The sequence below is a fragment of the Miniopterus schreibersii genome (genome assembly GCF_964146895.1).
Source record: "Miniopterus schreibersii genome assembly, chromosome: 3".
NCBI lineage: Eukaryota > Metazoa > Chordata > Mammalia > Chiroptera > Miniopteridae > Miniopterus > Miniopterus schreibersii.
In genome coordinates this window covers 84,903,957-84,925,319 of record NC_138103.1, presented here as the reverse complement: position 1 = coordinate 84,925,319, position 21,363 = coordinate 84,903,957, and the positions used below count along the sequence as shown (strand labels likewise).

The window sequence follows — 21,363 nt, the reverse complement described above, 5'->3', positions numbered from 1 at the left end:
CAAAGCAAGTATGGTAACTTCTTTCAATTACACAATTAACTTATTAGCCGTGACTTTTAATAGAACATAGACTCCAAAAGCATTGTCCCACACATATTTGCAAAGCTGAAAGAATAAGTGGTAAGATTTTATACTATAAAAATAGCTTTTTGATGAGCTGAGTTTATGAAGATGATCATGCCTGAACTTAAAGGCAGGGAAAAGCCTGTAGGTGGTCCTGGATCCAGTATGAAAGGCAGTGGTTTTGTGATGGTTACATAGGACACAGCAACTTCTTGGCAATGAAAATGGTGAGATATTTGTTCTGTGAAAACTATAAGCAAAAGGTCAGGTGTATCCACCGACCATTCTCTGAATGATCGATTCAGGATGGAACTGAATCTATAGTTGGACACATTGGCTTTGTCAACTAGTGACGTTCTCATTTCTGTGGTGATACCTACGCTTGTAAAATAATTAAAGGCAAGACTCCCATATAATAAATACACTGGTTAGATATCATAATTTTAAAACTTAATTATTATTATTTTTAAATAGGTCTTTATTGATTTCAGAGAGAGGAAAGGAGAGGGAGAGAGAGAGATAGAAACATCAATGATGAGGGAGTCATTGATCGAGCCCGCAACCTGGGCATGTGCCCTGCCCGGGAATCGAACCCCGATCACCTGGATCCTAGGTCGACGCTCAACCGCTGAGCCACGCCCGGCCGGGCTAAAACTTAATTATTAAAAAATGATTACATCAGGTACATTAGGCAAAAAGAGGCCTTTAAAAGTGAATACAGATTAAGATAATAGGCTAAACTTTATTTTTCAGAAATACTTTTTTTTGGTCACAAATGTCTTTAAAGCTTTTGAGAAGGTGTCGGTGTTAAACTGTAACATGACACTGCTTTGTAGATTCTGGGGGCCGATACAGGTAATCAAATCTCTGGAAACATACCTCTACCACATAGCCGAGGTCGCGCACATAGTCACGTTCTGTCTCCACTAATTCTTGCAAAACATAGCTAGAAAGAGAGGACAAGTGTTTACAATCCACTCTTCATTTCTACAGGAATTCTTTCACACATTTGCTTTTGTCAGGGCAGACAACCCAGGACTGTCAGAAACATATCAGACCAGCACAACCGAGTCTCCAATCCTGAGTGTCCCAATTCTGACAGGTTCACGTGGGTGACCCCTGACAGTGGGAGGTCACAAGACCCTTTGCATCCAGGGTGAACTCTGGCCACTGGACCCTGACCACATATACGAACAACCAAGAGAAGCACAGACATAGGTTGTTATAACAGCGTCACACTGTGGGAAGCAGGCGTTTGTTCTTGTTTGTAATGATTAATCACTGTAAGCTTCCTTGGGCATACAAGAAAAAAACTTAACACAGAAGTGTTTCTCTGTGTAAGGTTAAGTAACTGCTTAAGGCCACTCATAACTGGAGACAATTACTTAATCAGCAGGGCACATCCTTAGTTGGCCTGAAGTCATTCCTTCATTTGTTCATTCATTCATTCAACCACCCAACACCGACTAAGCGCCTCCTATGTGCCACCATCATTCTAGGTGCAGGGACACAGCCCCCATGCCGCTTACCAGTTTTCCTCTTCTCCAAAGGCAAGTTTAAACCTAATATTCATCAGGACTCTTTTTTAGTTTCTTTCACTGTAAGATGCTTTACTAGAACTGAGAAACCCTACCACTAATGTATATTTGGAAAATATTACAGTTTTGGGGACTGTATTTATGTTGCTTTCTTTTTCCTTCACAACTGTGTATACAATAGAAAGTATAGAAGTTCCTCACCTGGGGTGACAGGAGATATTCTGGTCTCGAATTATTTTTATTTAAGAATAAATATATAAATGAAGCAATAAAGACTGCGGCACCGGCCGACTGAGCCCCGCGGAGGCCGGGGTGCTTTTCAAGCACATGTACAATTACTCAGAGACCCTGGATCTCCTCGCTGAGCTGAGTCAGACAAGAATCCCAGCCACAGTTCTGGAGGTGACAATGATAGGAGGAAAGCCATCCAAACGACGACAATGAAAACATTTGTGTCTTACTGCCGCCTCTTTAGGGAGCTGGACTTCCTCTCTTCCATCTCATCGATCGGCGAGGACGAGGAGAGAAGGGAATTGTCTGACGGGTTGAAGGAGGGGCTGCTACTGTCTCCCTGGTCAACTAGGAGGGAGCTGGGACGATCCTCCAGTGCCTGAAAGAAATGACATCACCAGTCACGTTTCTGCCTCAGTCACCAGAGCTGACATCAGGGTAAGAAATCTCATGCGCGGGAGATACAGAAGACCTATCGCAAAATTAGAAAATCTATGTTTGTGAAATTATGCAGTATTTAATAACCCTCCCAACATTTTTTAAAAAATTGAGTAGGAAAAGCTCGACCAAAGAGGAAAGTTAGAATGAAAAAAATAGTAAATTTACATATACTGACATAGTCTATTCCCCATTACAAATAATTAGAAAAATATACAACGTGTTTACATCAAAGGACTGCACCATTTCAAATCCAGCGATTTTCTTTCCGCTGAAAGTGTGATTGTTCCAGAAATGTGTGGAATTGCCTCGATCAGGCCGGCTTGCCCGGGACACACCCACCCATGTGCCTTGTCGGTGGGCTACGGGAGCAGCATCAGCCATTTGTATTTTAGACAAACTTGGTTTGTTTCTTGCTTATCTATAAAGCCTGGACTCTTACTTCGGTGCATACAGATCACTCAGCTAAAAATGATGTCCATCTTTGGGGCACCTGTACCTTCCTTTCTGTTTCTTCTGGAGGAAGCAGCTGTCATGCTGGCCTCAGCTGTTTATCGAACCCCCAGCCCCCTAGTTTTTAGTTTCTGCAGGTGATTATTTTTGCTGTTGTACCTACTGTAGAATCTCGAGCAAAGCTTTGTGGGTGATTAAATCTGAGTTAAATATTGGTGGCTTCTCTCCCCGGTTTAGTGTGACAATGATTTGCAATCGATTACTTTCTAATTGGCACATATTTTCTTTCTTAGCCTGAATTCACAAAGTATAGGTTATAGTTTTTAAAATTTCCAAAGCAGGCCAGCTGGACATACAGAGATGACCAGGAAGTATTTAGAGACTGAACTGGGAAAATGTGGCTCAATACAAACTGCAAGAACACATTTCCTATCAAATGAAAACCTCTAATGCTTGTCCTGTTTTCTCCCCTTGAGAACAGCCTGGCGCTGACTCCATCACTATGCACAGCTTGGAAGACACAGAGTCCATCTGTGCAATCTTGTTCACACATCCACGGAGCCGTGGAAACACACCAACCGCTGCTCTGACTTGCGACAAACAGTGGAGGAGCCCGGTTTAATGAGAAAATCGCATTCTCATTTTAAATAAATAGCGATTGACCTTTGCTGGAAGCAAGTGTCGTGCAGCAAGCAGCGGAGCCTGGCCGTGCTCGTGGTTCTGGACATCTCTGGCAGGAAGCGAGTCTGGGGTGAGGGGGAGGGAGCTCTGTCTCCTGTCTAGACTTCGGACAGCTGAAGCTCGTTAGGTTAACCCTGTCCACTTGGATGGTGAGGAAGAAAGACGAGAAATGCCCCAGATGTGCCCTCTCGCACAGGAGCGAGCGAGGAGGTCGTCCTGGCCTTCAGCGATGTCCGCGAGGCCCGTCTTCTGCAGCGGGTGGGTGGGTGGCAAGGCTGTCTGGACCAAGACAGGGAGCCAACAGGTTTTCTCTGGCTACCTGTCCTCAGATGTGGCTGGTCCAGGCCTGGGTGGGCACTCAGAGAGAGACCTGGGTGCAGACCCCCGACGGGGCGGTCACATTCACACTGCCCACTCCCTCCACGTGCCCGCTGGCCTCTTATGCCGCAGTGTGCGAGGAGAAGGCTACCTCGGGCCCGCAATGACCGGGCCCCACAGACTCAGATAAATGACCTGTGAAATCCTCTGGGCCTGGCATTGTCTGGACAGGTAGGTTCCTGTCAACTTTCTCTGTTTCTTAGATGAAGACAGGTCTGCGTAGCTATTCTCTTTTCTGAGGTTAGTTTTGGTAGATTACAGCTTCTTAACAACTGCCCATTTCTGCCAGGTTTTCAAATTTACTTTCAAAGAGTTGAACGAAATAATGTCATGACTGCCTCAGTTTCCTCAGCCTGTCGCTCCCCTATAATTTACTTTGTGAATCTGTGCTTTCTTCCTATTTTCTTCAGAAGGTTACCTGATATCTTTATTTTCTGAAAGAACACACTTTTTGGTTTTAGTTATTACTCTATTGTTCTGTTCTCCAGTGAGTAGCCTCTGTTTTATCTCTATGCTCATTCCTTCTGCTTTCTTTTGTTCTTCCGCTGCTACCTTGTTGACTTTCTTAGTTTCCATTCTTTCTTGTACCTCCCTTTACATTTAGGTTAGTGAGACGAAAACCCCAAAGTCAAGTTCAGTCGCGTGGCTGTCTACTGCTATCGCCGTATTGCTGACCTTTAGGAAAGACACACCGCCTTTCAATTACTTGGATCGGGAGTGTGGAGAAAGGAACAAACCCAGGGAAGTTTTCTGGGTGGTTCTGACTTTTCAGACTGAATCGTCAGGTCTGGGGTCAGGAGGTTCAGTTCCTTGAATACGTCTCTAACAGCTGAGCACCCCCCCCCCCAGTCCAATGGATTAACACACAGCTTCTGATGCCAAACCGTTCAGTGCCTGAATCCTACTGTGAAGACGCTCCAGCCTGAGATCACCCACGAGAAAACGCACACGGTGACTGAGGGTCTGCAGCACGTGGTTGGAAGGGCAGGAGCAGCGCAGAGTCACAGGATAGGGTGAAGAATATAAAAACGATTCGAGAGTTTTTATCAACAAAAAGTGGTTCCTGTGAGCCATGAGAGGATTAGTGACAGGACATCAATACAGGGTTATGATTCTCTTGGATCAGAAAAAGAGGCAGGATCTAGAATACATCCCAGGGAAGAAGAAGAAAGGATGAGCTCGTCATAAACAGCGTAAGCGGGGCTGTCCAACAGGGAAAAGGGGCAGCAGTCAATGCCCAGGCGACGGGACCTTGTCAGGAGCTTAACCGACCGCACTCCATTCCCGATCCCCAGTTTCCAGCTGGAGACAGGCTCCGAGGGGCTGCGGCAGTAGGTCGGAGAGTCTGAACCCAGGCCTTCCTGCCTCCAAAGCCTGTGCCCTTATCACACGCCAACAACTTTAGGTCTGTTAACCTCAGAAGACACATAAGTGAGTAGAGCTGAAAAGAGGGAATAAACCAGTGAGGGCGGAAAGAGACAAGCCACAGAACCCCTCTCCATTTGGAAGTCCATCTAAATTAATTCTTATGAATCTCAGACCACTTAAAACGGGATGCAATTTAAATATGTGCAGAATAATGACTAGCACGCTGACAAAGTGTGGCCTTAGAGCATTCCTCGGGAAAACTCCTTCAGTTCACAGACAAGAATGATTTTCATGGTCATATAATTGATGTGCATGAATGGCTGTTTTTAAAATGTTTAAGGATGCTTGAAACTCTAATCAACTTGTCTCCCAAGGAGACAACCAGGATGTGGTTTAGCTCAATTCCTACTGACATGGTTCCCAATTCCTGACTGGTGGGGCCCAGTCCTTGAGTTATCTGCCAACTCCTAGCAGATTCCTTGACTAACTTCCTAACTTCCAGCCTACCCTTGACGCCCACTGCATCGTTTTCAGAACACAGCACGACTGCCGGGGGGAATCCAGGCATGGCAGGGCAATGCGGGTCTGAATTTCTCATGGTACAATTCCCACCTGTCCAAGTTAACCAGTTTCATTAGAAGCTGGTTAGGAGTGGGAGAAGAAATTGGAAAGATATATATGGTACTTAGTTAATACCAGACTGAAGGACAATAAGTTTCTAACTTTAAAGACGTATATACCCTTCGATCTAGCAATTGCAGTGCTAGAAATCTACTCTATAGATATAATCACACACAACAACTGTGAATGCTTATACAGTGAAAAACAGAAAAAAACTTAGTATATATTAGTATGAAATGTACTTAAATATAGTATAATCATGTCTCTGCCCCTTACTAGCTCGCCAAATTTTTCAATATTCTGTGTGCCTCAGTTTCATGCCTCGGTAACATGGGATAACAACCATGTGTGCCTACCTCAAAGGGCTACTGTGGGAGTATTTAAATTAAAACATGCTTCACACTTAGAAAAGTACCTAGTTTAGAAAAAGCCCTTGGTGGTACTATCTCTGTATCCATACAACAGAATATTATATAGCTACTAAAGGGCTGAGATAAACCTGTATGTACTGCCCTGAGAAGATCTTTAAGATACATTAAGTCTTAGAATCTTAAAAACAGAATGGATCCATTTTGAAAGAAAAAGGATGCACACACACCTTCCCATATATGTTTGTACCACGAGAGAAACATATCAAACTGTTCATAGTAGTTACCTGCAGAATGGATTGGTGGGAGAAGCTGAGGGCTTTTATTTTGGGAGAAGTGACATTTAAAAGAAGTTAAATAACTTTACAGGGCTGGTACAATATTCTAGTCTCAAAAGTTGTTGCCATTAATGGTTTTTCCATTTCATAGTTAGGAAAACTGAAGAAACACAGAAATTAATTTATTGAATCAGTTAGAAGCAATGCACATCTGTCTAACTTCAAAGAATCAACACCTGATTTGGGGCTTTTATAAACGAATCCATGCTGATTGATGGAAAATACAGGTCATAAGAAATAAAGCCCTCACATAACAATCACAACCCTTCTCTCTTACACACTGTGACTCCAACTGAAAGATCTCAAAGAGAGCAAAAGGAAAGTGTCAGCCAAACTGAGTAACCCCCGACCCTGGACACACCTTCAGATAAGACTGGGACTAACCACACAGGTTATGAGAATGCCTGCGTTAAAGACAGTGTGGGTGAAAACAAGGATTAACCTTAGCTCTTGGCCCATGGAATGTCCCGTCTGATAAGACTGTCTCTGTTTACCTGGGGGCTTTGGGCCAAGACTGGCTATGCTAACAATGTGACTTCTGGTGGGGGCTCTGAGCCATGTGCTATCTTGATCTCTTGGGGGGTGGGTAGGGGACAAAGGTAAACCATGCAAGCCGACAATCTTATGTATGTGACTGAGCCCAAATAAAATGCCTCAGTGCCAATGCATGGGTAAGTGCCCCTGGTTGGCAATACTCTGTACATACTGTCACACACTGTTGCCAGGAAAAGTCAGCAGTGTCCACGTTCACTTCACTGGGAGAGGACAACAGGCAGCTTGAACCTCGCATCTTCCTGGACTCTGCCCTACACCGCTGTCCTGGCTGATTCTAATCTGTGCCCTTTCACGGTAATAAACCGCAACTGTGGCTTTTCTGAGAGTCCTCCAAGTGAATTATTGAACCTGAGGATGGTCTTGGGGACCCCTACACTGGCAGGTGGTCAGAAGTGAGAGTGGTCTTGGGAACTCCCAACTGAGCAGGAAGCCACAGACACATTCTGCAGCCCAGAGCAACACATGGACGAGGGCACATGCACCTGGGGCAGCACCTCGGAGCAGCTTCCAAACCTCAGACTTTCTCTGGGAAGCCTTACCATCTTGCTTTTCACGAGTTCCTCAATTGCACTGACAAGCTCGGCTGCACTCGGCGTTTCGGAGCTGGTGGGGCGGACTAATAACCGAGAAGAGGCCTATGGAAGAAGTTAAGAAAAGAAAGGGGGGGAGGGGAATGCCTTATGTTAGTCACTGGACAGACAGTAAATTCTCCTGCAAGCTCAAGCTCTATTTAAAAGTAATTCCAGACAAAAAGACCACAAGTTTGTCTTTGTTTGCATTTATTTAAAGTCATCCTTTTAAATTTACAATATTCTGACATGAAATGTTAAATAAAACCTGTCTGGGACACATGTGGAAAGCAGACAATGTCTGTTTTTAACCCGCAGTCATGTAACATCATAACGTTTTTCAGAGAGGTGACTGGGGAGGGGAAACTCTAACTGTAATTTTTGCAACTGCTGGGTAGGCTATTGGCGAAGGAGAAAAAATATAGAATCTGATCAATGGAAGAATGAAAGGCTTAAGGTCTAATGAGTGAATTCTTAAATAATCAGGAAACAAAACAAGATACTAAAAATGGCTTTACTGTGCTTATGGGGTTAAAAGAAGGAAATGAGAAAGAAAAGGAACCAGGGTGCGCTGACCAGACAGGGCGGAGGGGGGACGAGCTCACCATTTCCTGTGCCATCCACTTCCCCAATGATTAGTGCAGAGTACAGAAGAGCTGGGCCTCACAAGCTATCAGATGCCGTTTACGGCCAGAACCAGGGTGCACGGGGTGACATAAGGGATCTAGGGGAAGGGCTACTGCGTTTGAGTTCAGTAATTAGCAAACACAGTGTGTTTGCAGATTACTTGCGCCGCTTGCTGACTGGAAACTAGGAGGGGGCGTAATATGAGCCTCGCTTCATATTAAGGACAGCGGAGACGCATGCGACACACAGCTGCTGTCCTAACAATGCACTTCTCACAGCGGACAGATACGGGTTTGTACATTTACAACGAGGCTTTTGCATGTGTGGATTCGGGTATGTGCTTTGCAAAACAAATGTTGGCTTGGTCTAATGAAATCTGGAATATGAGGTGAAGAAAACAAGGAAAAAAATTCAAATGGAGAGGTAAGGAAACTGAGCGAAAACAGACACAGAACACAAATCAACATAATGCTGCCATGAAAGTTTACAAAAAGAGAAAACAGAACAAAACAAAATATTAGTCACAAGATAATATACTCTCAGGGAACATCACTATAGATTTCTGTAAGTGAAGAATTGCTGCTGATAATACCCAACAAGGTAACCCAATAATCAATAAACGATTTTAGCAAACAGAAGAATAGTGTGTAATCCACTGTTTAAGTGGAGAAAATACTCTTATTTGGTAAATAACCAGGCCTAGCACTTCACTTTTGGCTAATCAGCCAGATTTAAGAAATTTCAGCTTTCTGCTTTTAAGAATGGTATAGCTTAGAATACTACAAAACAGCTTAGGAATTGTTAGAGAAATGACACAGTCCCATTTCCTGATGAATCCGCTTTGTGCAGTGTGGGGGGGGTGAGGTCCTCTCTCATCTCAGGTCCCACCCACCCCAACAGTGCAGGGTATGGACCTCACACGCCCCAAACTCCAGACTCCAAACCAAGCTACATATTCCAGTCAAGGCCTGCAGCTCCCTGACTGTGCTGAGTGCCACAAAGGGTGGAGGAGGTCAGTTCTGCAGAGAAGGGGCCTTAGGTCAAGACTCATGTGTGACCTGCCTTGGCAACTGTCCATCACCATCAAAAAGCAGGTGATTCAGCAAGTGGTCGTGATAGCATTGAGGGAGTAAGGGGAGGAAAAGGGGGAAGAATGGGGAAAACTGATGAAAACATGCTTTATTCCTAAAACTTAGCTATTGCCAAAAATAAAAAATTTTTAAAAAATCACGTCATGACATCATAGCACAGATTTCAACACCTGACAATTTGGAGGAGCACAACGGGCCAGGATATGAGAGGACCTGCAAGCCAGTCATCAGGTTTCCTTTCTGATATTTTGGGTTCTACAACTGGGATATATAAAATAATTTTAGATAATGTAGGAACTCAAAAAAACCCACAAAAACAGATGGACTTGGCTTGAAGCCTCCGCATGTATCCAAGGAGGAGTTTCATGGCTCTGAACTTGGGATATCTACCCCCACACTCCAGTGTGATCCTGATTTGTGGCTTGTTGGAAAAAGGAATTGGACAGCAGCACAATCTCCTGTGAACACAACACCCCTGTGCAAAAACACCTAACAGAGAGAACAAGACGGCCTAATGCTCAACGGGGAGGCGGTCACGCAGATGGCCCGTGACTCCTCTGACTGCTCTCTCAGGGACCCGTCAGGACAGTAAAAAAAATGAACCTTACTTTAAACGTGGCAATTGCTGAAGCACCGTTAAAAATGCACTGAACATATTTAAACAAGTGCATGTGTGTGAGAAACTGCACGTTGGCCTACTACTTAGTCTAACCGGGCTTTGTCATCCACAAAGTTTCTGGGGTGAAAGCCGGCGGAATCTGCCTAGAAAAGCAGCACGTTTCCCAGGTGCCCGTGCACAGCCCCTACCTTGTCGTCCTGCGAGTCCGGCTGGAGCAGGCTGTGCTGCTGGATGGCCATGGGCGGCGGCAGGGGCACGGCGTCGGCGCCCTCCTCCCCTTCTTCCTCTCCACAGCTCTGCATGCCCGAGGACGAGGACTTGGAGAGCGTGCCGCTGCTCAGGCCCTCGTTCCGGCCCCTCTGAAACGGAACCGGCGTCGCTCGTCATACTCTAGGTTGCGACTGTCCACGTCGGTTCCCAGAGACGAGCCCTAAGCGGTTAACTGGAAAAATACAGCCTGGACAGAACCTCAGACGGCAGATCGCAGCAACAGTCTCTTTCCAACCCTGACGGTAATTTCTCGTTCCTTCCTGCAACCCAACCACCCTGCCTGCCAACTTGGACGAGAGAAGGGCCGCGGAGTGTGTTTTTTGAAGGAACTGCCAACGGTATCCGTTAGGCTCTGAACACAACTCATCTTCGAGAAGGAAAAAATAAACGTTCAAAAATCTGAACCGTAACTCTCATGGCGGCTCAGGTCCTCTGCCACTTTCATTCACTTTTGGTATCTTGCTAGAATAAAATTCATGGAAATAATAATGGCATGAAGAAAAATGCAATCCAAGGTGCACTTTAAGAATCTGAATTATCCCATTAATATTCCTCTGTTCTTACTTTTAGAAAAGATTTTGGTTTTATTTCTACTAAGAGGACACAGATTTAGAATAAAGTTGAGGGCATAATGAACCACACACTCCTGCAACCCCCCGGCAAGGCAAACCCAGGAGAAAAGCAGCAGAACACCCGTATCTGTGAAATAAATTAAGTGACAGAGCTTGTCCTTCCTCTCTGCCTGCTCTTTTCTTTTCGAGTCTCTGAGAGATTTGGGCGGGTCTAGTTAAAAACTCTGCGGGCCCCTCCCTGACACCACCAGTGCTTTAGGCCCCACTGGGGATCACGAAAGAATTTTGTTTAAAGTATAACTTAAAGCCCTCGTCCCCAACAAGAGGAAATGAAAAAAAGTTGCTGCCTGACCGACATACATTTATCTTTGGTGTCAGGGGAATAATGCAGTGTCTACTACTGGGTGAGCAAAGTAAATTAACTGGGTATTTTCTATTCAGGACAGAGGTAAGGGTGACTGTGAGGAGGGCAGAGAAATAACTGGAGGGTGCAAACACTTCTCTAGTCTGGCCACGTCTGGAACTGGTGCTTCCCCTGCAATGTGCTGCCACCAGGGTTCCGTGCCAACCTCAGGGGCTGCTGAAATCGGCGGCAGCACTGACGGGCACCTCTGGCCTTGGCCCTGGTGGAATGACGAGGAGAAGGGCTGAGGCAGCTCAGCACCCACTTGCTCCACAGTCGGCCCGGGCGCCCAGGCCTTGGGAAGGAAGCTCACGGTCCTCTGATTTCTAACAGAAGCCACATGGAGGTTCTGACCCTATTAACCCGGGAGCAGCTCCTCCCAGAGCTTGTCCCCACTGAGTCTAGTGATCCGCACACAGAACCGAGTGAGAGCAGTCACAGACCAACACCCGGGGGAGAACATGCTAGAGGGTTCTGGGGTGGCTTCCAGGGTGTGGCCCGCTAAGCCAGAGCGCGGCTCTGACCTCTTCGACGGTCTCGTCCTGCGGGGTGGCCGCGCTGTCGTCCGAGTCCTTCTGCGAGCCGGCGTCGGCGCTCTTGCGGACCTCCCTGCTCTTCTTGTGCTTGTGCGCCAGCTTCTTCACGTGCCCGTCGGCCTTGCCGCTGCTCAGCCGCCGCACCGGGCTCGTCAGCCACTTGCGCAGCGTGTTGCCCGGGCGCTTGGGGCCCGGGGAGCTCTGGGCCCCCATCATGTGGGGTTGAAGGGAGGCCACAGAGGCAGGCGGGCTGGCATCGTTACTGGAGACGGAGAGTGAGTCTGGAGGGACGAGAGAGAGAGACAGCAAGAGTGACGGAGCAGCCCGCAGTCCTCGCAGCGGCCAGGTGGAGCCATTTGCCAACAAGCCCCAGCAGCGCCCAGTGCGCGCGGAGCTCGGGTGGGCTGCTGCAAGCTGCGCCCGCTGGTGAGCCTACAGGGTGGAACGCCCCACAGCAGGCCCTTCCCTCACGCACACGCTTTTCAAATGTTTACCCAACTTGAGTTGCGCTAGAGACGATTTTTCTCAAGATGTACTGCCCCCTCCACGAAACCCCAACTCTCCAAATCCAGTATAATTTTCAGATTTAAAATGTCATTATCACTTAAAATGTCACAGACATTGGAGGACAGAATGTTTATTTCCCCCCATTTTCCTGATAAACAAAAACCAAGAAAGAGTGGTTTAAAGAAAAACTCAAAGGAAATTAAAAACAAATCCTGTTGGATAAATGTATTTGTCGTCTGACTCACTCCCAGTGAAAAAAAGTAAGACTCAATTAAGTGAACATATTTGTGTGTGTGAGTGTGAGTCAGTATACATTAGACCTGGTCAGACTCTGACAAATGGCAGCCTTCTGGGAAGTTCAGTGCTGAGGGGACAGCGGCTGTGGCAACGCTGACGGGTGCACTGGGACACCAGCCACGGCCCCTGCTCACAGCCCGAGCTGGGAGCCACACAGGCGTGTGCGTCTCTGCTCTCAGCCTCAGCAAAGCTACTTCACATGTTGGAGTAAATACCAGCAACAATTAACAAAACATTTTTAGAAGAACTATGCGAAGAGGAGGAGTTCTTCCTCAAATAACCAAAATGCTGCACAGAAACTATGTCCAAATGAATCCTCTCATTGGATCTCAAAAATTAAATATCGTCAACCCTGAGCTGATGATTTTTCAGGAGACAAGAAGATATAAAGCAGCTCAGGTACCAGCTGGCACTCAGCAGACCCATGCAGTTCTGTACGAGGCGCTACTATAAAACACTGAAAACCAGGGACCTTGGACACTGGCCCTCTCCTGATGCTCGAACCCGGGCTGCGACCACAGTGAAATGGAATAAATGCTTTACTCTGGGAAATGGAATGAGGAAGACGACCATTCGCTATGCTCGTTGTTTTCTGAAACCTTTTGAAGTCTTAATAAATGAAAATAAGTCACTGGGAAGACTCTTTCCCACAGACACCTGTATTAGTTGTATTTACCCCTGTGGCCTACAGGCCTTTATGGGAGGCAGTTAAGAAGTAAGGGAGTTAATTCCTCCCAATCCTGTGATTACAGTGAGAGTCAGCAGCCGTTTCCCACTGGAGCTCCAGACGCCAGGACTAGACAGCGGATCCCCGTCTAATTGCCGGCCCCCTGCCCCCCGGCCCAGCCTCGCACGGCAGAGGGTGTAATCCTCCATACACAGATGAGGCGTTTCCAGCAGGATCTCTCATTCTTAAAAACCGAGCTTTTCTCAGAGGCCGGCTTTGGTTCAAAACTAATCAAAGTAGCATTTTATTGAAGCGTAATGACCTTTCCCCTCTATGCGGACAGATATCTGCGTGTGTACATATACATCACACATGTTTTTATTTTATTCATTTTAAAATGAGTTAATAAGACATTTCCACATCGGTCTCATCCTCCTCGGGCACCACCTGGACGAGGTAGGGGAGAATGATACCATTAAGCGGACATTCACAAAGTACTTTTGAGGGACTTTCTCAGGTGCTGACAAAGGGCAAACGAAGGAGACAAGGTCCTTCATCTCAGGAGCGCTTAGTGACAACAGGAAAGACCACAGGAAAAGAAGGGTTTGGATAATTCACATGCTAGATGATAATTTATTCAACTAAAGGTTTTTTTTTAAGTACTAACATTAGCAAGACATGGTGACCTATTTCACAGGCATTAAATGTGCTGGACTCAGAGCCACGCAATGTACTTGCCACTGGACAGAGATGAATACAACCCGCTTCCTCCCTCATGAGGTTCACCACATAGTTTTCTGGGATCACACAACTATCATACAGGCAAGAAGGGACACACGCTACAAGCGAGTCTAAACCCTGTCAGAGGCTGAGAGAAATGGGACCAGGTGGAGTGACCATGGAGGGCTTCGCGAGGGAGGTGGCACTGAAGACGGCCTTTGAATGAGCTGGGCCTGACACCCATGTACTAGAGAATGCAAGCTCCAGGAGGGCAGGGGCCTCGTCTGTCTTGTTGCGTGATGTACTCCTAGGGCCTCACATACAGTAGGTGCTTACTGAGTACCGAATGGGAACATCAGAAATCTTCAGCTTAAAGAAACAGAGCAAGCTGACTCACAGTCCGTATTTTAAGGACAGTCATTTCTTCAATGTATTTGCCTTCAGTTGAATATTGCATAAGACAAATACCCATGAGGTTGGTGCACAGGTGGAGGTGGGGAGCCATCCTGGACAGGCTGAGATGGGATGAGCTGTCACTGATGGAGAGCCCACGTGTCTTGTATGAAGTGGGGGAAGCAGGAAAAAGACCGAGGGCCATATACTTTAATAAAACTAAATCAATTACAGGTCTGAACACTCACAAGCAGAGTTGTCAGACATCAGAAGTCAAGAAATGAACTTCACATGTAGTCTGTGCCTAAAAATCAGAATTTGGGGGATTTGGCATGGGAGCAATGCAGTACACAATATGAATCCTAAGCAAAAGAGGATGCCTACCAGGAATCCCGAGACAGTCTCCTTGCCCACCAGAACTTGGAGGGTTACAGAAAAGTGAGAGAGCTCTTAGGGCGAGCAGTGTGGGCAGAGCATCCCCTGAGGGCACAGACCTCTCCGCCTGGCCAGCAGACCCAGCACGCCTTTCTAGGCAGGAGGGAAGGACCTGCAGCTTGTCAATAATGCTTTGGGGACCTCCTGGCCTTAGGAGGAGGATTCTCAGGGTATTCTAGCCTTGCCTGGCAAAGGAGCTGGTGGTTGTACAAGTTGGCTCAAAAGAAAAAGAAATTAGAGACATTTCCTAGCTTCTCTCTGTGGGCTCAGCTGCAAGGGATCTGGTTCTCTGCACTTTGGAAAGAAGGTTCAAAAGAGATCTTCTCATCTGGCAGGTCGAGCACTGTAAACACGGTAGCGGCCTGAATGGACCATCCTAGGCCCAGGAAGCGGGCTGAGCTGCCCCAGGTCAGAGCTCAGGAGAGCCAAGGCAAACTGATGCTCTCTTCCTGAGCTGCTTTTTATCAAATCACGTAAGTGACACCATTTCACTTTACTGGAACACTTCTGACTTACAGAAATGCTAGCAGCAACGATAAACTAAGGAGGGAATTTTTGCCAATTTTTAGATTATATCTTGAAAATCAATTTTGTTTCAGAAGTCTGAAGTTTCTTCATCTGTCTGTAAGATCATGAGATATTTTGTCTAGTGTTGATCTGAGACATTAGTCACAATTCTGGTGATTAAGGAAAAAAAAAATCACTGACAGCAAAATAGATAAATTACTCCTCTTTCTACTTTATTTTTAATAGTAATGTTCAATTCTTCAAGCTTTTGACACTCTCTGAAAGAACAGTATTATATTTTTTTTCTTTTTAATATATAAACTCCTTTTGCCCAAATCAATGGATTGTAATAATCCACTCACTTGTATGCTTTCTACTGGATTGTGATGTAATGCGTAAAGCAGGACTTTAAAAAAAACTTAAAAATTCTTTAAATACAATCATTATTAGAATGAAATAAAATGATTGCTACTGTTTTTAGTTATCTGAAGAACAGACTTTGCCCAGTAGACCAACTGCCCTGTTGCTTATTTTAAATTAAACAAGAAGTCCTAATAAAATTCAGTAGAATTGAGGTCTGTGGTGCTACTGGGATAAGGTTAAGTGTAAATCACACAACACACACAGCTTTGGAAAGTCTCTTTAGGAAGAGCTTAAATTACTGCACCCTGGTGACCTTCCCAGGAGAGCTCCGACGGCTGAGATGTGCTGTCTGCAGACTCCTGACCAGGTGTAAGTGCTGCTCAGCAGCCCCCTTCCTCTGAGACCTCACCTTTCTGCTCAGAACTGGACTGTGGAAGCTCAGGCCAATTCCAGGAGTGACCCTCAGGTGGAGAGCCAATGGCCAGAGCTCTACATAACCGCACATGGCAGTTCCTTCCCAGCTGGGCACCTGTCAAGACAGGAAGCCAGCCGTGCCTGTGACTCCAGGCTTCACGTTGGTGGGCGCTGGGTCTGGTTTGTTTACAACCACAGGTCCTGCTGCCAGCAGGCTGTGTGGCACAACCCTGGAGCCTTATAGGTGTATGCTGATAAACGATGGGGTGGATGAGTGAATGGATGCCCAGCTACAGACTATCCCCCAACCTCAGCATACTGCCTGATGACTCAAGTCACCACGTGCATGGTACTGTCCAAGCTTGTAAATGACTTACTTACGAATGGTAATTCGGATAGATCAAGGCCATTCTTGTAACGACCTGTGCTATGTGATGCTTTTGTGCAAGACAGAGCCAGGCTAGGAGCCTCCTGGTGAGGGTGGTGTGCAGGAATATCACCCGTCACGTGAGGCGTGGACACGGGAAGGAAGGCAGTGCAGGGCGAGCTGACCTAAGATATAATGGAAGACTCATTTGTCACTCTCTTACCTTCCCCTCAACAACTACCTTTTAGGAAGAAACGAAGACTGACCGCTCAGTACTGCGCTTCCCACTATCTGACTTTCACGTCTACAGGATGGCCGCAGCCCACGCCATGCCATGTTTGGGAACGTGCTTTCCCCCTCTCAGCTCGGGGAGGCTCCCCTGATTCAAGTCCAGATGGAGGGTTAGTGAAGGATGTGAGAGGAATGCTGGACCCGTCAAGGGTCTTCTGAGCCCAGCTCTCCCACTCAACAGCCGTGACCTCAGGCCAACATTCTGGTATCTGAATTTCCTCATCTCACAGGGCTGTAACAGGATCACATGAAATATGGGAACAAATGAGCTTTATAAACTGCAAACTGCTGTGTACAAATGTAGGACTGTTGCCTTCTCCAGGACTCCCTGGTCTGCCAGAACTTACTACACTGTATTCATGCAAACTGTGAGTACCCAGAACACAGGGCTTGCTTTAATTGTTTTTGTAATCACGGGTCTAGCATGCTCAGAAACATGCAAAATCATTTCTAGACGTGGAAGGATGAATGAAGCAACCTAATGAATTACTTCATTCTGTTTCTATTTTTTTTAAAAATAACTTGTCCCTTATTAAGGGGACAAAGAAAACTTCAGCATAAAGAGATATGATCAGAACATCAAAGACATTTAAAAAGATACTCAAGTGTGCATGAGAAAGTCGTCTGTGATCTACCCGAAGCCTGAGAGAGAGAAGTCAGTCAAAGTCGATCCTGCCTTATTCTGAGGGGAAAACAACCCCGAGGAGATGGCTTCTTGGCTGAAGTCAGAGTTCACACAAAGTCCAAGCTAGATTTCTTCTTAAAGCAATGAAAAAGCTAAAGAAAGGAGGGCAAAGCTGAGCCCTGACCCTCAGCCCCACTCGTGAACACACACACACACACACACACACTCTCACACACCCCACACACTAAAACTGCTGGGAGAAGAGAACTCGCCTCTATTCCCAGACTGTAAATTTGAGACATCTGTGATTAATAAAGCACTTTAAAAAAACTGTAAGAAGAAAAGGAAAAGGGTCCGTATCCTGCTGGCTGCAGTCTACAGAGGATCAAGTTCCACTTTAACCCTCTCCTCGTTTTCAGAGTGGTAAAGTCTTAAAGATGTTTCTTAGTGTTCTGGGGTAAAAATGGGATTGCTGCGCAGGGCTGTCCACCGAATTACTAACTCCAGCCTCTGAGTCCGACTGTGTAGCCCAATCTACCCATTTCCTTGCAGGGCTCGGTTGTATCTCCTCCCTTTCAGTATTCACAGCACACAGCCTCCAGGAGGGCAGAGATTTTTTTTAATTGATTTTTTTTTTTTTTTAGAGAGAGGAAGGGAGAGGGAAGGAGACATAGAAACATCAATGAGAGAGAAGTATCGATTGGCTGCCTCCTGCACGCCCCCTCCTGGGGATCAAGCCTACAACCGGGCATGTGCCCTGACCGGGAATCCAACCAGCAGCCTCTCGGTGCATGGGATGCTGCTGAATCCACTGAGCCACACTGGCCAGGCCAGGACGGCAGAGATTTCTGCTGCTTTGTTTATGCTGTATCTTTAGAGTTTCAAGCCTGCTTTTACCTTAATGTGTTCACTTTACAGATTCATGGTCATTAAAGCAAGGGAGCTGAGGGTCAATCCCACAGGGTGGGTCATGCATTGGGCGGGGGGTGGGTATCTTACAAGGCCTTCATTTCCTGATTGTGAAATGACTGATTCCTCACCAGGCTGCTGGGGGAAGGGAACAAAAAGGATCTTTGTAAACTGGGTAGCCTAACACGCAGATGGAGCAATACTCACATTTTTTCATAGAAAAAGAAATAGCAGAAGACAAGGAAGAAAGCAGGACAAAGTGGAGCTGGGAGATGTGGAAGACAAGCTCCTCTGGGCCAACAGCAGGAAGACAGACTGGTCGAGACAGCCAAGGCCCGGTCCCTGTGGATCGCTGGTGTCACAGGGCTTCCCTAGTCCTTCACTCCACATACTGTCAGCCAAACGCACACACGGGACCCGCGCTGATAGCCGTGTTGCCTCTGATGAGGCGAGGCCTCCACACAGATGCGTGCATTCGACACTGGGAGATTTCCAATAAACAGCTGTCTCACATTTCAGATTCTCCTCCAGAGTCTCCAACAACAATCAGCTAGCTTGTTTTAAAGAAAGATATTCCCATCTTTCTGTCCATTGTAGGTGCTCAAAAATACCCATTAAGGTAACAATGCAGGGATGTCCTGGCACATACACTCTGACCAGGAGAAGCCCAACTAAGGGCTTGGCACACGTACAAAACAAGGGGCTGATTTACAATTCCGGTTGTGAGGACTTAGAGAAATGCTTATTTACCAGTTATTGTGATGTGCAAGAGAAAGGTAATTCCATCAGACTATGTTAGAACAGACTGGGCAGGATTTAATCAGGGGACCTAGCCTAGTAAACCTTCGTCAAGAATACAATGCTGCAAATGTTTTTATTTAGGAACTTCTTCTGTCAACCAGGAAGGCTGAAATGTACATGTGGCAATCAGATCTATAAATCACTTATAAAGCAAAAAGCAAGAGAGTTGTTCGCTTAGGATTGCTGACTGGTTGGTTCAAATATTCTAGAGCAAATGATTTTTCTGAGTCAATGACTGTCCCCTCTACGCTTTTCAAACTGGATCTTAAGCTCCTGCTTAAGGTAACCTTTTTTTGGAATAAAAACAAAATAGACCATAACTACAAATCCTCTTGAAGACTACATAAAGAGGGAATCTGTACATTATTATTCCAGATGAATTTCCAGGGATCGCACCATCCCTTAATTTTAGTGACTACATTGCCGCAGCATGGTAGGTGTAGTGACTGACCTGTCCAGATATGGTTATACTTCTGGTGGTTTAGAAAATAGAAGCAGGTCTTTTTAGGATATTTCCCAAATTTAAATCTATGTCCTATTTGTGAATGAGTATCTGAAAACTTGACTGGTGTCTGGTTTTTCATTCTGGCTACCTCACTCTGACAGGTTTTGTTTGGTCTCTTCTGTGTGAGAGTCAGCGATTCTTTCTTTGTTCCTAGGCAGACTACAAACGCATCAGGGGCTGAAAAGCAGCCTGGGGTTGGGCACTGCATCCCCAGTGAGTTACTGCTTCTCTGCACACCTCTGGGTTCAGGTGTTCTAGGGTCCCAGGGCCTAGCTCTGGGCTGTAACTGTCATGCAAGTTCATTTTGACACAGGAAAGAATCTTTAAAGAAAGTCAGAAGCTGTGGAGAAGCAGCGGGCACTAGTCTGCAGAGAGAAAGGACTGAAAATGTGGCAAGAGAACAATGGATGCAGATTTTACACAACTTCACAATTTGCTGAAACATTTCATAGTTGGTCCTTAATGCAAAAATGTAAATGCTGTGTTTGCTTCCAAACAGAAAACATGGAGGAGAAAGATAAATTTCCCCAGTTTTTTGTGTTTTTTTAAAAAATAATCCCTAGATTCAACCAGAGTCCAGCATAGCAGGGCCCACGGCTCGGGCTGTAATGAAGAACACATGGTCTTTGCTGCCTGCACATAAATGACCAACACATTCACGTTCCCTGTGCGGCCCCTTCCCAACTCACAGGGGAGCCTTCACTTGCAGCCCCCCTCCTGGACCCTGAATGAAAGAGCACAATGTAATCACTGGTATTAATTAAAACAGCCTCCACTAGAAACAACTGGACTCAATTAGAAACAATTGCTCTACCTATTTGTGAAGGTTGAAGGCAAGAGTGAGGCCGCAAGCACACACAACAGTTTCCCTGTTTCGAGCTCTAGTCTTGGGGGCCATGTTATGAAAAGAAAACGGCCTCTTCACCACCACCTAACAAGGAGCATTAGAGAAACAAGGTTTGTAAGGTCCGCCTAACCTCACAGAACGTACAAACAGGGGTCACACGTGCAAATCTGCCCCCAAAGAATCTCTAAATGCTGTTTATCGTTAGGGTGGTTTCTGAAAAGAGCTAAAACATTACACAATCATTGGGAAATGTGGCAGTGTCAACAAATGCAAAACTCCAAGCATTGTTTTTCCTCTCAAACTCATGCTTGCGAGGGGAACGCTAACCTGTCAGAACTTCTAGTCAGGAAACAATCTCATTTTAAAGGTCTTTCTCCATTTGAATTTCACCACGTGCATTTCCAATAAAGAAAAGTAAAGAAATTAAATAAAAAATGAAAGCAGATGGCATAATCCTTTGCTTGGCCAATCTGATAAACAGCATATCGCATGCTGCCAAAGCGGGAATCTGAAGGCACCTCCAAAATGAAATAATGAGGAGAGAGGCATGACTGATAGTGAATCACAAGAATGGATTAGTTCTGATTAACGTAAGGACTTTAATACAAATCACTGCAGTGAGCTATCCAGGCCCTGAACAAAACAGGACCTGGCTCATCTGCTGGGTTAGGAATGCTCGAGGCACCAGTGGATCAGGCTGTGAGTTTCCAGAAAACAATGAGCTTGCTGGCTGTCATGTCTTGTGACTAGACACTGGGAGAGGGCAGCTATAGCAAGAGGCAAGCAGCCCCTAGCAAAGCTCGAGGGTGGGGACGACATCCTCCAGGCACTGCTGAGATGGGACTTGCCTACCTGACACCCCTCTCAGGGGTGGGACAGGCGAAACCAGGCACACCTGGGTCAGCAGCTCGCCAGGCACAGACATTCACACACTGTTGAAACCACACGGATACAAAACACAGCTATGTTGTCAAAGTTCTCTTTAAACTCTGCTTT

General features: G+C 46.1%; 1 protein-coding gene across 3 annotated transcripts in view; it reads right to left on the bottom strand.

Annotated features, from left to right (window-relative positions):
- The window catches only part of TRIO (trio Rho guanine nucleotide exchange factor), a gene marked incomplete at its 5' end in the record, with an annotated part of 300,776 nt that overhangs the window by 24,325 nt on the left and 255,088 nt on the right, over positions 1–21,363 (bottom strand). For 2 of the 3 annotated variants that reach the window (XM_081131178.1, XM_081131180.1), the window contains 5 exons: positions 943–1,009; positions 2,063–2,211; positions 7,572–7,667; positions 10,127–10,297; positions 11,708–12,000. In XM_081131178.1, coding sequence (XP_080987304.1) covers positions 943–1,009; positions 2,063–2,211; positions 7,572–7,667; positions 10,127–10,297; positions 11,708–12,000 — 776 coding nt within the window. The remainder of the gene's footprint in view (positions 1–942; positions 1,010–2,062; positions 2,212–7,571; positions 7,668–10,126; positions 10,298–11,707; positions 12,001–21,363) is intronic. The other variant, XM_081131179.1, reaches the window with a different exon arrangement.